Genomic DNA, 18,225 nt, shown 5'->3' with positions numbered 1-18,225 from the left:
GTTTTCATCTTCCGCAAAGCTTTTACTACCTCTTCTCTGTTTACCAAATCATTCTCCCTAACCCTCTCACTTTGCACACCACCTCGACCAAAACACCGTATATCTGCCACTCTATCATCAAACACATTCAACAAACCTTCAAAATACTCACTCCATCTCCTCACATCACCACTACTTGTTTTCACCTCCCCATTAGCCCCCTTCACTGAAGTTCCCATTTGTTCCCTTGTCTTACGCACTTTATTTACCTCCTTCCAAAACATCTTTTTATTTTCCCCAAAATTTAATGATACTCTCTCACCCCAACTCTCATTTGCCATTGTTTTCACCTGTTGCACCTTTCTCTTGACCTCCTGCCTCTTTCTTTTATACATCTCCCACTCATTTGCATTATTTCCCTTCACAAATTGTCCAAATGCCTCTCTCTTCTCTTTCACTAATAATCTTACTTCTTCATCCCACCACTCACTACCCTTTCTAATCTGCCCACCTCCCACCCTTCTCATGCCACAAGCATCTTTTGCGGAAGCCATCACTGCTTCCCTAAATACATCCCATTCCTCCCCCCCTCCCCTTACGTCCCTTGTTCTCACCTTTTTCCATTCTGTATTCAGTCTCTCCTGGTACTTCCTCACACAAGTCTCCTTCCCAAGCTCACTTACTCTCACCACTCTCTTCACCCCAACATTCTCTCTTCTTTTCTGAAAACCTCTACAAATCTTCACCTTTGCCGCCACAAGATAATGATCAGACATCCCTCCAGTTGCACCTCTCAGCACATTAACATCCAAAAGTCTCTCTTTCGTACGCCTGTCAATTAACACGTAATCCAATAACGCTCTCTGGCCATCTCTCTTACTTATATACGTATACTTATGTATATCTCGCTTTTTAAACCAGGTATTCCCAATCACCAGTCCTTTTTCAGCACATAAATCTACAAGCTCTTCACCATTTCCATTTACAACACTGAACACCCCATGTATACCAATTATTCCCTCCAGTGCCACATTACTCACCTTTGCATTCAAATCACCCATCACTATAATTTGGTCTCGGGCATCAAAACCACTAACACATTCATTCAGCTGCTCCCAAAACACTTGCCTCTCATGATCACCCATCTCTCTCCATCAACTTTTAGTTTTACCCATAACAATCTAGAGTTTACTTTCTTACACTCTATCACATACTCCCACCACTCTTGTTTCAGGAGTAGTGCTACTCCTTCCCTTGCTCTTGTCCTCTCACTATATATATAGATATCCCTGGGGATAGGGGAGAAAGAATACTTCCCACGTATTCCCTGCGTGTCGTAGAAGGCGACTAAAAGGGAAGGGAACGGGGGGGCTGGAAATCCTCCCCTCTCATTTTTTTTTAATTTTCCAAAAGAAGGAACAGAGAAGGGGGCCAGGTGAGGATATTCCCTCAAAGGCCCAGTCCTCTGTTCTTAACGCTACCTTGCTAATGCTGGAAATGGCAAATAGTATGAAAGAAAAAGAAAAGAAAGACATATCCAGTTGGCCAAGAGTCCAGTTGTCCAGGGGTCCTGTAGGCATGGGGTCCTGTAGGTGAGGGGTCCTGTAGGCGAGGGGTCCTGTAGGCGAGGGGTCCAGTTGGCGACGGGTCCAGTTGAGCAGGAGGCCTTCAGGAGAGCAGTGTTGATGATGGCAACCACTCTGAGGAAGAAGGTTCAGGTATTCTCCTAGGAACTTAAATGTCCATCTCACCTGGACTTCATAAAGGAGGAGTCAGGGGTGCTCCTTATGGTTACACCCCTGGTATCATGATGAATACTTTGCCGTATTCATCCCCACCAGAAATCTCTCAACAATAGTAGCAGCAGCTGGATGGGCATGAGTGGAGACAAGAGCAGAGCAAGTGGGTGGGAGAAGATACTAATTTACTTACTTCTTTGCATTAACAGATTGAACTGCAACAGCAGCAAAAAGAGGAGGAGGTGGAGGGTTTGGGATAAGAATGGAGCAAGAGGGTGGGTGAAGGGGATACTGATTTTATGTATGTTTACAGATCGAGCAGCAGCAGCATTAGCTGCAGCAGGGGTAGAGAAAGGGGGTTGGTGTGGGTGGGGTGGAGGCAGGAGGAGGGTGGAAGGAGATGGGGGCTGGGTGGGAAGGGGGAGGTGGTGGGTGGGTGGGAGGGACCAAGGGAAAGGAAAGGGGGGGTGGGGTGAGTGGGAGAGGACTTTGGGGGGGGAGGGTGGTAGGAGGGCAGGGGAAGAGGGATGGGGGTAGGGGAGAGGGGGAGGTGCAGGAAGGAGGGTAATAACACCCTTGCTCTACCCCCACTGCTGCAACAACAGTTGCAACAGCAGCAACAGGTTTAGATCATTGGGGGGTGAAGTAGCTGGTGGCTATGGTAGGGGTAAAGGGTAATAATAATCTTTGTTTTCAGTATGAACACTGCCACCACTCTGCAGGAGCAGCAGCCACTGGGAGAGAGAGAGAGGGAGAGAGAGTACTTATCATCTTCCCTTTCAGCTTAACCATTAACAGCAGCGAGATATTTGCTTGGCCAGAGGTCCAGTTGGCCAAGATTCCAGTAGGCCAGGGGTCCTCTAGGCCAGGGGTCCAGTGTCCAGTTGGTTGGAAGTCCAGTTGGCCAAGGGTCCAGTTGGCCAGGGGGGTCTGGTTGGCTAGGTTGGGACCCTGGTTGCCCAAGGGTCCAGTTGACCATGGGTCCACGACGCAGCTGAGATGGTTATCAACAGTGGTGTACTCATCCACCTGACAAGCACCAAATGCAGTTAGTATAATCATTTTAGAATATATGATTTATATATATACAAAATTATGTTTAAGACTGCTACAAGGACCTCTGTCTGGCATTGAATATTAACTGATCAGTTCAATGTATGGACTTGGAGCTCATAGTTTTATGATGGTATCTAGTTCTCACTGATGGCCCTTAAATACTAAAGTGTAATGTCTATCATCATTTGCTCCATTCTCATTAAACAAAGGGGGGATCAAGTACTTTCAGCTATACATCCTTTGAAGGCTTTGAATTTACAGAGCTAGCATTCCTGCTACTAATCCTGCAGGCTGGCAAAGGGCAGGGACACCCAATTCCCTAAGGTAGAATTGTCACCCAGCTACCCAAAAAGAAGACTCTAATGTCATAAAATATCCTTATCCTCTGAAACATGGCAAGGCTGATCTTTCCTGTATCATTACAATTTAGAGTACAAATACCACTGAGGCAAGTACACTTTAAACAGTACTGCATCTGGAATTCATGTGATTACTTAGCTTCTAACCTGTTAGACATTCCCCTATAATTCTTACATTCAATCTCCATCCCCTTTTCCTTACACAGAGGATATTATACTATATTGCTCTAGTCAAGTCATCAGGCACTTGATCATTATACCATGCCTTTCCAGACCCACTCCACTGCAATTTCACTGCTATTCTTCATCTTGCTAACCAAATTTTCTAGAGAGTCAGGGTTCCCAGAGGCTGGTGGTCCAGGAGAAAGGTCAAGAAAGGATGGAGGAAAGGAGTGGAGGGGGACAGAAAATTCATATCCACATATGAGGAATGGCAAAATATACACTAATGCCAAGAGTGTGACCAGAGGAGCACCCAACATACTCACCATTTTTTTGAGTCCTTGGGGAAATCATGGCCAACATTCCTTGCAGTATCATATCTGTGTAACTTGCAGTACTCCAAGACATTCTTCTTGAACGTTTTCCTTCTCATCTTCATTGCCATCCTGTAGGCCTAATAGTTTGTCAGCAATGATTGCCTGCAACAAATATTTTTTCCATTTTGAATATATTTTAAAATTTATGAAGTTAGTGGATAAAACTTGACAAATAATTACAACTACTTTATATGAAAATGCACCCTATATGTTACCTTAGGATTTACAATACTAATAAGGCTATCATAGAAATTATCCTTTTTATATATTAAAATGACCAACTCCTATCCTATATGTTACCTTAGGATTTACAATACTAATAAGACTAACATTAAAATGATCCTATTTTCATATTGAAACGACCAACTCCTATTCTATATGTTCCTTAGAATTTACAACAGAAGCGATCCTGTTTGAATATTCATATCACCAACTCCAATCCTGTATGCTACCTTAGGATGTATAACAATAATATTGTGTTTATTACAGTCTGTTATCATGTTTTCTATAATCAGTCAGCTGTTTTGATCTCATCCAAAAGAATATAAGTGACCTGTTTATGGAGAATCAACCGTGCTGATTCTAATAACCTTGCTCTTATGCACGTTTACTCAACTTTCTCCTTTCACACACTTTTCCAGACTCACTCGCCAACTTCTGCAGTTTCTTACTCGAATCAGCCACCAGTTCTGTATCATTGGCAAACAACTGACTCACTTCTCAGGCCCTTTCATCCCCAACAGACTGCATACTTGCCCCTCTCCAAAACTCTTGCAATAACCTCCCTAACCACCCCATCCATAAACAAATTAAACAACCATGGGGACATCACTAACCCCTGGTGCAGACTGACCTTCACTGGGAAGCAATGATTTTATTCTCCTCCTACTCGTACATATACTTTACACCCTTGATAAAAATTTCTCACCACTTCTAGCAGCTTACCTCCCACACCATATACTCTTAAGACCTTCCACAAAGCATTTATATCAACCCTAACCATATGCTTTCTCTAGATCCATAAATGCTACATACAAATCCATCAGTTTTTCTAAGTATTTCTCACACTTGTTCTTCAAAGTAAACACTTGATCCACACATTCTCTGTCACTTCTGAAACCTTATAGCTCATTCCCAGTTTGATGCTCTGTACATGTCTTCTTCACCTTCTCAATCATTACCCTACCATACAATTTTTTTTAGTTTGAACGCTCACCTTTATCCCCTTTGCCTTTGTACAATGGCAATATACATGCCTTCTGCCAATCCTCAGGTACCTCATGATCCATACATACTTTGGATATCCTTACCAACCGATCAACAACACAGTCACCCCATTTCCTAATAAATTCCACTGCAGTACCATCCAAACCTGCCGCCTTACTGGTTTTCATCTTTCGCAAGTCCTTCACCACCTCTTCTCTCTTAACCAAACTATTCTCCGTGACCCTTTCACTTCACACACCACATAAGAATACACATATATTTGTACCATAAATGATATCTTTATATTATAGTGCTATTGTATTTTTGTGATAAAAATATTTTTCTAAATTGATGTATGAATATACAGCACAATAGTAATTCTGTGAAAGGAGAAGGAATGTAACAGAATTTATGTTTATTACAGTGTATCGTAGCATTTTTTTAAGAAGCAGCTTCTTTATTGACAACCACAAGAATGTAAGTGACCAATTTTTTAAGAATATACAGAGCAAGATGATATTGGTCATAAGACTGATTAAGTGCCTGACAACCCTGGTATACACCAACACTAATTTTAGTAAATTTCATTCAGTGAAAAAAATGTAATACTACAAACAATAATAATTGAAAAATTGAATTAAATTTTTTCTTTTCTTTTAAACTATTCGCCATTTCCCGCGTTAGCGAGGTAGTGTTAAGAACAGAGGACTGGGCCTTTTTTGGAATATTCTCAGCTGGCCCCCTCTGTTCCTTCTTTTGGAAAATTAAAAAAAAAAACGAGAGGGGAGGATTTCCAGCCCCCTGCTCCCTCCCCTTTTAGTCGCCTTCTACGACACGCAGGGAATACGTGGGAAGTATTCTTAATCCCCTATCCCCAGGGATAAAATTAAATTTTACAAACTAATAATTGTAAAATTGAATTGAATTTTACGACCAATTGTAAAATTGCATTTAATTCTACAACCAATAATTGTAAAATTGCATTTAATTTCACAAAATAATAATTGTAAAATTAATAATTATGAAATTAGATTTAATTTTACGGTAATGATTTTAAGATTTAAATTTTTGTTACTGCATGAAATTTGACTGTAAAAGTAGATACAGAGTTGGTGCATAGCAGGGTTATCAATTAATGTGATACAACATGAGGTAAGACTAGGTGAGGTCCAGGAGGCTGCTCTGGTGTCCCTAGATACAAGAAGCTGCTCAGGTGGAAGGCCACCTCTGTTGTAATTATCCACTTCACTACGACAAATTGCTGGAAACATTTTATCAAAATATATCAGTGGAAATGGTTAACAGCTTGTGCTGTTGTGTGCTGAAAAAGGACCGGCAATTTGGAATACCTGGTTTAAAAAGAGGGATATACTGAAGTGTATATCAATGATTAAGAAAAATGCTCAGCAGGAATTAGTGGATTACACAGGGGGATGTGATATTACCATGGCTGTTTAATTTGTTTATGTACGAGTTGGTGAAAGAATATGTAAGAGAGGGGGGCCAATATGCAGTCTGTAGGGGATGAGAGGGCATGTGTAATTAGTCAGTTATTGTTTGTTGATGGTACAGCATTGATAGCAGATTTGAGCCAGACACTGCACATGTTTGTGACCGAGTTTGGAAGAATACGTAAAAGAAGGAAGCAAAGAGTAAGGCCCGATTCACACAATAAGGTTCATTATTTTTTAGTTGAAATTACAATCGGCACATGGTCAAATGCCCCACTTAGTGTTGGCTGTATATAACTATGTATCGATTTGTTGAAAATAATTTATTATTAATAACACATTTTAACGTATTTAATACATAAAATCCAGTGATAAATAGGACTCATTTTACAAAATACATGGTGCATTCTACGACACCCATCAAAAGACGTATCAGCTTATAGGATCAAATGGGATCCGATTCAAGCTAAAGGAGATCAAATATTATGTACATGGAGTCGGATGGTATTTGTTATACTTACATTATCTATATGACTGCAGGTTTACTATATGATCACTTTGGAGGTGGATGTTGATCTCTCAAGACGTGATCCTTCTGTACAAGCCTGAGCCCAGTGGTCCACCGTACAAGTCGTGGCCTGAAGCCGGTGGAAGGACTGCAGTCTGCGGGAAACAGGTAAATCGTTCATGACCACCAGGTTAAGTGATGTCTTACATGTAATTATGTCAGACATACATGTTAGTGGTGTGACGGTCAAACCCGCTTGGGGTGTGGCCGGCTCTTGTTCATGCTATCCAAGATGCTGGCATCTTTTGGTTTTTGTGTGTACGAGTATATTTAACGCGAAATTTACCTTGATCATAATCCATTATTTATTGCATAAAAGGGATAGAATTACTGTTTTGGCTTTTGATTTTTCTCTTTGCACGATTCAGAACTTCCTATGTAACGCAGGTCACACCACCTTTTTAGTGTATGTTGACAAGAACACAGAAAAACTGACTTAATCGTTTGGGAAGTTTGCGCAAGTTTTCGTAGGCTCTGTTGTTTTTTTTAATGACAAGGCAGTTAAACGCATAAACCTTAACTAATGACTTGTTCTTCATTATCGCTGTTGCCGTTTATAAGCACAATTAATGCTCCATGTCTCTGCCTCTCGCTTTATTCTCTAATCACCTCTATCGTTGGATTTTGCTGTAATTCTGAAAATTATGTAATTTTCGACTTCAAAGTGAAGATAGGAGAGGATTTAGTATGATATTTTGTATTAGAAATAACGCAAATAAGGACATTTTTGCCGTTGTCAGAAAGATGGCGGGTGGGCCTTATTTTGCCTTATGCCGTCAAAATTGCCTTCCTTTTTCCGTATCAGGATAAAAACCGTCTTTAGCCATGTTCGAAAATGGGATGTAGTGAGAATAGCAAATGAAAAATAAACTTGGGGCTCCGTACTAGCTAGCAGCAGAACCAACAAACGATCGCTACCGTTGTTCATACATACACGAGCCTCTCAAATATCGTAAAACTTCATTTAAATGAATTTAATACGCATAGCCGGGATCAGATGCAAACATTGATATATATATATATATATATGTATATATATATATATATATATATATATATATATATGCGTGTGGGTGCCGGTTTCCTGATGGGTCAGCAGGACCATACTGTCAGCAAATTACCGTAAAAATTACTCTTTATGACTCCCCACTTACCCCCTTTTGCATACAATTACAGCTGGTAAACAAATTATACAAACAATTTGCATATACTAACCTTAAAACAAGGGCTCATGGATGGTCTCTTACGTGTAGCACCTTCCCGTCAGCAGCTCCTACCAGCAAATGGCCATATTGGATCGCATAAATTATACCGCTACTGGAAACTCTTGCATAGCCTCACCACTGCGTAAAATTCCTAGCTGGGAACTCAAAATTATGAGGAAAAACATGAATATTTTGTTTTCGAACATCCTGATGGTGTAAGACTACCTAATTAGATGCAGAGCGTGAAGTTAAGATAGTTTACAATGTGTTTGATGGTTTTAAAACTGTAAATAATATCAAGTTGACGAGTTAATTAAGTGTATGGATAGTACCATATCCAAAACATAGATGGCATAATTAAGTATAATATGGTACCATATTCAAAACATAGATGCCAGTGTTTCATAGTTTCTCTTCTTACAAACGTGAACCAGCAAAGTTCGAACATGTCTCATAAAGTATGAAATGACGTACAGAACTTGGAATTTTATAACTGAAATTTCATTTTGAGGAGGAAGGTATCTCAACTTTACAATTCTGAAGCTTTATGGTTATTTTTAAGACATAATTTCCTTTCATTGTGTTGTACAGCCGTGGAAAATATGGGACTCGCCTGATCGAAGCTGTTCCGATTCAACTGTCTCGAGAGGCTTCGAAACATAGACAAAACTCATTGACTACACAATCCAAACTTGTTCAGTTTTGTCTCACGTAATGAATATATATATATATATATATATATATATATATATATATATATATATATATATATATATATATATATTTATTTATTTATTTATTTATTTTAATTTTCCAAAAGAAGGAACAGAGAAGGGGGCCAGGTGAGGGTATTCCCTCAAAGGCCCAATCCTCTGTTCTTAACGCTACCTCGCTGTCGCGGGAAATGGCGAATAGTATGAAATATATATATATATATATATATATATATATATATATATATATATATATATATATATATATATATATATATATATCTTTTAAGAAAGTTCCTTAAGAGAAATAACCAGAAACAAGGGTGAGCCACTAAAAGTAAGAAGTGGCACTGACGTTTACTAGTTATGGAGACTATTGCCGTAGCCATACCCTCTGGGGAGCAGGCGTCAGTTATATAGATAGATAGATAAATAGAGGCTTTGGAAATGATTTACTTATGTCACTTTTTCTTCGTCACAACAAGAAAACGAATCGTAAGGTCTTTAAATAAAACAATTTTCTATTAACTCAGTTTTTTGTGGATGGGGTTGTCTTCATTGTTTAAGGTAATTAAAAACATAATTAGTAGCTCTATTAATTGAGTTTATTGATAATTGTGTCGTGAAATATGTTGTACAATATATAAGTGGGGCGACCCGTACCATGACGGGTCAGTATCAACTACTTTGTGACATATTAAATGTATTACATAATATTGCTTTTTTATCAGGATTTTAAATCGTTACATTTAATAGCTCTTTTTAAGTTATTTATGTGGATCTTAGATCTTATAGATAATTCATTTTCATTAATTTTTTTTATATTTTCACATAACTGAATATAGATGATCATGAATTATCAGTTACATAGAAGACGTAATGGTTCTTATCAGGGAACTTTATTTATTCAGATCACATTAATACACTTGTGTATACAGAAAACATTTTAATTACATGAGTGGGACATGTATGTATCACTAATTCACATCATTAAATATAGATAATTATGAATTATCATTTACATAGAAGAGGTAGGTAATGGTTCTTATCAGGGAACTTTATTTATTTAGGTCACATTAATACACTTGTGTATACAGAAAACATTTTAATTACATGAGTGGGACATGTTTGTATCACTAATTCACATAATTAAATATAGATGATCATGAATTATCATTTACATAGGTAGGTAATGGTTCTTATCTGGGAACTTTATTTATGTAGATCACATTAATACACTTGTGTATACAGAAAACATTTTAATTACATGAGACATGTTTTTATCACTAATTCACATCATTAAATATAGATGATCATGAATTATCATTTATATAGAAGAGGTAGGCCATGGCTCTTATCAGGGAACTTTATTTTATTTTTATTGTCAGGGAACTTTATTTATTTTTATTTTATTTATTTTGCTTTGTCGCTGTCTCCTGCATTAGCGAGGTAGCGCAAGGAAACAGACGAATGGCCCAACCCACCCACATACTTATGTATATACATATACGTCCACACACGCAAATATACATACCTATACATCTCAACGTATACATATATATACACACTCAGACATATACGTATATACACATGTACATAATTCATACTGTCTGCCTTTATTCATTCCCATCGCCACCTCGCCACACATGAAATAACAACTTCCTCACCCTCATAAGTGCAAGGTAGCGCTAGGAAAAGACAACAAAGGCCCTATTCATTCACACTCAGTCTCTAGCTGTCATGTAATAATGCACCGAAACCACAGCTCCCTTTCCACATCCATGCCCCACAGAACTTTCCATGGTTTACCCCAGATGCTTCACATGCCCTGGTTCAATCCATTGACAGCACATTGACCCCGGTATACCACATCGTTCCAATTCACTCTATTCCTTGCACGCCTTTCATCCTCCTGCAAGTTCAGGCCCTGATCACTCAAAATCTTTTTCACTCCATCTTTCCACCTCCAATTTGGTCACCCACTTCTCATTCCCTCCACCTCTGACACATATATCCTCTTTGTCAATCTTTCCTCACTCATTCTCTCCATGTGACCAAACCATTTCAAAACACCCTATTCTGCTCTCTCAACCACACTCTTTTTATTACCACACATCTCTCACCCTATTATTACTTACTCGATCAAACCACCTCACACCACACATTGTCCTCAAACATCTCATTTCCAGCACATCCACCCTCCTGCGCACAACTCTATCCATAGCCCATGCCTCGCAACCATGTTTATTTAGATCACATTAATACACTTGTGTATACAGAAAACATTTTAATTACATGAGTGGGACATGTTTGTATCACTAATTCACATCACTAAATATAGATGATCATAAATTATCACTCACATAGAAGAGGTAATGGTTCTTAGGGAACTTCATTTATTTAGGTCACATTAATACACTTGTGTATACCGAAAACATTTTAATTACATGAGTGGGACATGTTTGTATCACTAATTCACATCACTAAATATAGATGATCATGAATTATCATTTACATTGAAGAGGTAGGTAATGGCTCTTATCTGGGAACTTTATTTATTTAGGTCACATTAATACACTTGTGTAAACAGAGAACATTTTAATTACATGGGTATTTCTCACATACATTCTTCAAAGCAAACACCTGATCCACACATCCTCTACCACTTCTGAAACCACACTACTCTTCTGCAATCTGATGCTCTGTACATGCTTTCACCCTCTCAATCAATACCCTCCCATATAATTTCCCAGGAATACTAAACGAACTTATACCTTTGTAATTTTAACACTCACCTATATCCCCTTGCCTTTGTACAATGGCACTATGCATGCATTCCGCCAATCCTCAGGCACTTCACTATGAACCATACATACAGATGGATTTGTATGTAGCATTTATGGATCTGGAGAAGGCATGTGATAAGAGTTGATATAGAGATGCTGTGTGGAAGGTATTAAGAATATATGGGGTGGGTGGTAAGTTGTTAAAAGCAGTGAAAAGTTTTTATCAAGGATGTAAGGCATGTGTCTGAGGAGGAAGAGAGGAAAGTGATTGGTTCCCAGTGAATGTTGGTTTGTGGTAGGAGTGCATGATGTCTCCATCGTTCTTTATTTTGTTTATGGATGGGGTGGTCAGGAAGGTGAATGCACGAGTTTTGGAGAGAGGGGCAAGTATGCAGTCTGTTGTGGATGAGAGGGCTTGGGAAGTGAGTCAGTTGTTGTTCGCTGATGATATGGCACTGGTGGCTGATTCGAGTGAGAAACTGCAAAAGTTGGTGACTGAGTTTGGTAAAGTGTGTGAAAGAAGAAAGCCAAGATTAAGTATGAGTAAGAGCAATGTTATTAGGTTCAGTAGGGTTGAGGGACAAGTCAACTGGGAGGTAAGTTTGAATGAAGAACTGGAGGAAGTGAAGTTTTTTAGATATCTGGAAGAGCATTTAGCAGCAGATGGAACCATGAAAGCATAAGTGACTCACAGGGTGGGGCAAAGGTTCTGGGAGCATTGAAGAACGTGTGGAAGGAGAGAGCAATATATCAAAGAGCAAAAATGGGTATGTTTGAAGGAATAGTGGTTCCAACAATGTTATATGGTTGCGAGGCATGGTCAATAGATAGGGTTGTGTGGAGGGTGGCGGATGTGTTGGAAATGAAATGTTTGAGGACAATATGTGGTGTGAGGGAGTTTGATTGAGTAAGTAATGAAAGGGTAAGAGAGATGTGTGGAAATAAAAAGAGTGTGGTTGAGAGAGCAAAAGAGGATGTGTTGAAATGGTTTGGTCACATGGAGAGAATGAGTGAGGAAAGATTGACAAAAGAGTGTTTATGTGTCGTAGGTGGAGGGAATGAGAAGTGGGAGACCAAATTGGAGGTGGAAGGACAGAGTGAAAGAGATTTTGATTGATTGGAGCCTGAACATACAGGAGGGTGAAAGGCGTGCAAGGAATAGAGTAAATTGGAACGATATGGTATACTGGGGTTGACATGCTGCCAGTTGATTGAACCAGGGTATGTGAAGCATCTGGGGTAAACCATGGAAAGTTTTGAGAGGCCAGGATGTGGAAAGGGAGCTGTGTTTCTGGTGCATTACACACGACAGCTAGAAACTGAGTGCGAATGAATGTGGCCTTTGTTGTCTTTTCCTAGCGCTACCTCGCATGCGTGCATGGGGAGGGGGGGTGCTGTGTCATGTGTGGTGGGGTGGTGACGGGAATGGATGAAGACAGCAAGTATGAATATGTATGTGTGTGTATATGTATATGTCTGTGTCTCTATATGTATATATATGTTGAAATGAATAGGTTTGTATATGTGCATGTGTGGGCATTTATGTATATAAATAATATAATAGTAATATAATGTTAATATATATTATTATTTACTATTATACTTTGATGCTGTCTCCCATGTTAGCGAGGCAGCGCAAGGAAACAGACGAAAGAATGGCCCAACCCACCCACATATACATGTATATACATAAATGCCCACACATGCACATATACATACCTATACATTTCAACGTACACATACATATACATACACAGACACACACACACACATATATATATATATATATATATATATATATATATATATATATATATATATATATATATATATATATACATATATATATATATATATATACATATTCATGTGAGAAACTGCAGAAGCTGGTGACTGAGTTTGGTAAAGTGTGTGGAAGAAGAAAGTTGAGAGTAAATGTGAATAAGAGCAAGGTTATTAGGTACAGTAGGGGTGAGGGTCAAGTCAATTGGGAGGTGAGTTTGAATGGAGAAAAACTGGAGGAAGTGAAGTGTTTTAGATATCTGGGAGTGGATCTGTCAGCGGATGGAACCATGGAAGCGGAAGTGGATCATAGGGTGGGGGAGGGGGCGAAAATTTTGGGAGCCTTGAAAAATGTGTGGAAGTCGAGAACATTATCTCGGAAAGCAAAAATGGGTATGTTTGAGGGAATAGTGGTTCCAACAATGTTGTATGGTTGCGAGGCGTGGGCTATGGATAGAGATGTGCGCAGGAGGATGGATGTGCTGGAAATGAGATGTTTGAGGACAATGTGTGGTGTGAGGTGGTTTGATCGAGTAAGTAACGTAAGGGTAAGAGAGATGTGTGGAAATAAAAAGAGCGTGGTTGAGAGAGCAGAAGAGGGTGTTTTGAAATGGTTTGGGCACATGGAGAGAATGAGTGAGGAGAGATTGACCAAGAGGATATATGTGTCGGAGGTGGAGGGAACGAGGAGAAGAGGGAGACCAAATTGGAGGTGGAAAGATGGAGTGAAAAAGATTTTGTGTGATCGGGGCCTGAACATGCAGGAGGGTGAAAGGAGGGCAAGAAATAGAGTGAATTGGAGTCATGTGGTATACAGGGGTTGACGTGCTGTCAGTGGATTGAAGCAAGGCATGTGAAGCGTCTGGGGTAAACCATGGAAAGCTGTGTAGGTATGTATATTTGCGTGTGTGGACGTGTGTATGTACATGTGTATGGGGGGGGGGGTTGGGCCATTTCTTTCGTCTGTTTCCTTGCGCTACCTCGCAAACGCGGGAGACAGCGACAAAGTATAAAAAAAAAAAAAAAAAAAAAAAAAAAAAAAAATATGGAACCATGGAAGAGGAAGTGGATCATAGGGTGGGGGACGGGGCGAAAATCCTGGGAGCCTTGAAGAATGTGTGGAAGTCGAGAACATTATCTCGGAAAGCAAAAATGGGTATGTTTGAAGGAATAGTGGTTCCAACAATGTTGTATGGTTGCGAGGCGTGGGCTATGGATAGAGTTGTGCGCAGGAGGATGGATGTGCTGGAAATGAGATGTTTGAGGACAATGTGTGGTGTGAGGTGGTTTGATCGAGTAAGTAACGTAAGGGTAAGAGAGATGTGTGGAAATAAAAAGCGTGGTTGAGAGAGCAGAAGAGGGTGTTTTGAAATGGTTTGGGCACATGGAGAGAATGAGTGAGGAAAGATTGACCAAGAGGATATATGTGTCGGAGGTGGAGGGAACGAGGAGAAGTGGGAGACCAAATCAGAGGTGGAAAGATGGAGTGAAAAAGATTTTGTGTGATCAGGGCCTGAACATGCAGGAGGGTGAAAGGAGGGCAAGGAATAGAGTGAATTGGAGCGATGTGGTATACCGGGGTTGACGTGCTGTCAGTGGATTGAATCAAGGCATGTGAAGCGTCTGGGGTAAACCATGGAAAGCTGTGTAGGTATGTATATTTGCGTGTGTGGACGTATGTATATACATGTGTATGGGGGGGGGTTGGGCCATTTCTTTCGTCTGTTTCCTTGCGCTACCTCGCAAACGCGGGAGACAGCGACAAAGTATAATTATAATAATAATAATAATATATATATATATATATATATATATATATATATATATATATATATATATATATATATATTTATATATATATGTATGTACATATTCATACATGCTGCCTTCATCCATTTTTGCTGCCACCCTGCTACACATGAAATGACACCCTCCTCCCCCTACATGCATGCAAAGTAGTGCCAGGAATGGACAACAAAGGCCACATTCGTTCACACACAGTCTCTAGCTGTCATGTGTAATGCACTGAAACCACAGCTCCCTTTCCACATCCAGGACCCACAAAACTTTCCATGGTTTACTAGACGATTCACATGCCCTGGTTCAATCCATTGACAGCACGTGGACCCCGGTATACCATATCGTTCCAATTCACTCTATTCCTTGCATGCCTTTCACCCTCCTGTATGTTTAAGCCCCAATCGCTCAAAATCTTATTCACTCCATCCTTCTATCTCCAATTTGGTCTCCCACTTCTCGTTCCCTCCCCCTGACACATATATCCTTTTTGTCAATCTTTCCTCACTCATTCTCTCCATGTGACCAAACCATTTCAATACACCCTCCTCTGCTCTCTCAACCACACTCTTTTTATTACCACATATCTCTCTTACCTTTTCATTACTTACTCAATCAAACCACCTCACACCACATCTTGTCCTCAAACATCTCATTTACAACACATCCACCCTCCTCTGCACAATCCTATCTATCACCCATGCCTCACAACCATATAACATTGTTGGAACCACTATTCCTTTAAACATACCCATTGTTGCTCTCCCAGATAACCTTCTCGCCTTTCACACATTCTTCAATGCTCCCAGAACCTTTGCCCCCTCCCCCACCCTGTGACCCACTTCCGCTTCCATGGTTCCATCCACTGCCAAATCCACTCCCAGATATCTAAAACACTTCACTTCCTCCAGATTTTCTCCCTTCACACTTACCTCCCAACTGACTTGTCCCTCAACCCTACTGTACCTAATAACCTTGCTCTTATTCACATTTACTCTCAGCTTTCTTCTTTCACACACTTTAACAAACTCAGTCACCAACTTCAACAGTTTCTCAACTGAAGCAGCCACCAGTGCTGTATCATCAGTGAACATCAACTGACTCACTTCCCAAGCCCTCTTATCCACAACAGACTGCATACTTGTCCCTCTCTGCAAAACTCTTGCATTCACCTCACCTCCCTAACAACCCCATCCATAAACAAATTAAACAGCCATGGAGATATGACACCCCCCACTGCAAACCAACATTCACCGGGATCCACTCACTTTCCTCCCACTCGCACAAATGCGAGTAAACATTTACCAAATGGCGTCTTAGCTTCGTCTCTTCGATGTATATCAACTGTTATTTTTCTCTCGTGTCTCCCCTGATGATGAGATTATTACACGAAAGTGCACCTGGGAACTTATCGTGTTTCATTATCCCCGTAGACTCATAGGAATATCTTGATCACACGCAAAATTGTGATCCTTTCCAACATATATATATATATATATATATATATATATATATATACATATATACATACACACGTTTAAATTTTACATTTTACATCAGTTTTGATTTTTTTCTTCTTTTCAGATTTGTGATGGTGCCTGTGGGAAGGAGAAACCCTGATTGAAATAAATAATGATGACTAACTGGTGTTTGAGTGCCCATCTAATAGTATAACAATAATGACTTTGGGGTGGGTTATATATATAGGTACATGTACCTGTATATATACAGGTACATATATACCTGTATATATACAAGTATATGCACCTATATATATATATATATATATATATATATATATATATATATATATATATATATATATATATATATATAATCCCTGGGGATAGGGGAGAAAGAGTACTTCCCACATATTCCCTGTGTGTCGTAGAAGGCAACTAAAAGGGAAGTGAGCAGGGGGTTGGAAATCTTCCCCTCTCGTTTTTTTTTAATTTTCCAAAAGAAGGGATAGAGAAGGGGGCCAGGTGAGGATATACCCTCAAAGGTCCAGTCCTCAGTTCTTAACACAACCTCGCTAATGCGGGAGATGGCAAATAGTATGAAAGAAAAAGAAATATATATATATATATATATATATATATATATATATTTTTTCCTTTGTCGCTGTCTCCCGCGTCTGCGAGGTAGCGCAAGGAAACAGATGAAAGAAATGGCCCAACCCACCCCCATACACATGTATATACATATGTCCACACACGCAAATATACATACCTACACAGCTTTCCATGGTTTATCCCAGACGCTTCACATGCCCTGATTCAATCCACTGACAGCACGTCATCCCCGGTATACCACATTGATCCAATTCACTCTATTCCTTGCCCTCCTTTCACCCTCCTGAATGTTCAGGCCCCGATCACACAAAATCTTTTTCACTCCATCTTTCCACCTCCAATTTGGTCTCCCACTTCTCCTCGTTCCCTCCACCTCCGACACATATATCCTCTTGGTCAATCTTTCCTCACTCATTCTCTCCATGTGCCCAAACCATTTCAAAACACCCTCTTCTGCTCCCTCAACCACGCTCTTTTTATTTCCACACATCTCTCTTACCCTTATGTTACTTACTTGATCAAACCACCTCACACCACACATTGTCCTCAAACATCTCATTTCCAGTACATCCATCCTCCTGCGCACAACTCTATCCACAGCCCACGCCTCGCAACCATACAACATTGTTGGAAACACTATTCCTTCAAACATACCCATTTTTGCTTTCCGAGATAATGTTCTCGACTTCCACACATTCTTCAAGGCTCCCAGAATTTTCGCCCCCTCCCCCACCCTATGATCCACTTCTGCTTCCATGGTTCCATCCGCTGCCAGATCCACTCCCAGATATCTAAAACACTTTACTTCCTCCAGTTTTTCTCCATTCAAACTCACCTCCCAATTGACTTGACCCTCAACCCTACTGTACCTAATAACCTTGCTCTTATTCACATTTACTCTTAACTTTCTTCTTTCACACTACCAAACTCAGTCACCAGCTTCTGCAGTTTCTCACATGAATCAGCCACC

General features: G+C 39.9%; 1 protein-coding gene and 1 long non-coding RNA gene across 33 annotated transcripts in view; one reads left to right on the top strand and one right to left on the bottom strand.

Annotated features, from left to right (window-relative positions):
* LOC139757284 (uncharacterized) overlaps positions 1-16,823 on the top strand; it is a 145,907-nt gene extending 129,084 nt beyond the window's left edge. For 29 of the 32 annotated variants that reach the window (XR_011714568.1, XR_011714582.1, XR_011714577.1 and 26 more), the window contains 3 exons: positions 2,416-2,766; positions 6,870-7,005; positions 16,765-16,823. Coding sequence is in view for 3 of the 32 variants with exons in the window: in XM_071677641.1 (XP_071533742.1) it covers positions 2,416-2,506 (91 nt within the window). In the remaining 29 variants the exon portion in view is untranslated. The remainder of the gene's footprint in view (positions 1-2,415; positions 2,767-6,869; positions 7,006-16,764) is intronic. The other 3 variants (XR_011714566.1, XM_071677642.1, XM_071677643.1) reach the window with 3 other exon arrangements.
* Positions 2,613-6,989, bottom strand: LOC139757287 (uncharacterized). The gene is made up of 3 exons (XR_011714585.1): positions 6,851-6,989; positions 3,622-3,774; positions 2,613-2,747 (listed from the first exon to the last, which is right to left on the bottom strand). It is a non-coding gene; the product is annotated as an uncharacterized lncRNA (long non-coding RNA).
* Positions 16,824-18,225: the final 1,402 nt, after the last annotated feature.

The sequence above is a fragment of the Panulirus ornatus genome, chromosome 25 (genome assembly GCF_036320965.1).
Source record: "Panulirus ornatus isolate Po-2019 chromosome 25, ASM3632096v1, whole genome shotgun sequence".
Lineage (NCBI taxonomy): Eukaryota > Metazoa > Arthropoda > Malacostraca > Decapoda > Palinuridae > Panulirus > Panulirus ornatus.
The sequence above is the reverse complement of the archived record's forward strand: the minus strand, read 5'-3'. Positions and strand labels throughout refer to the sequence as shown.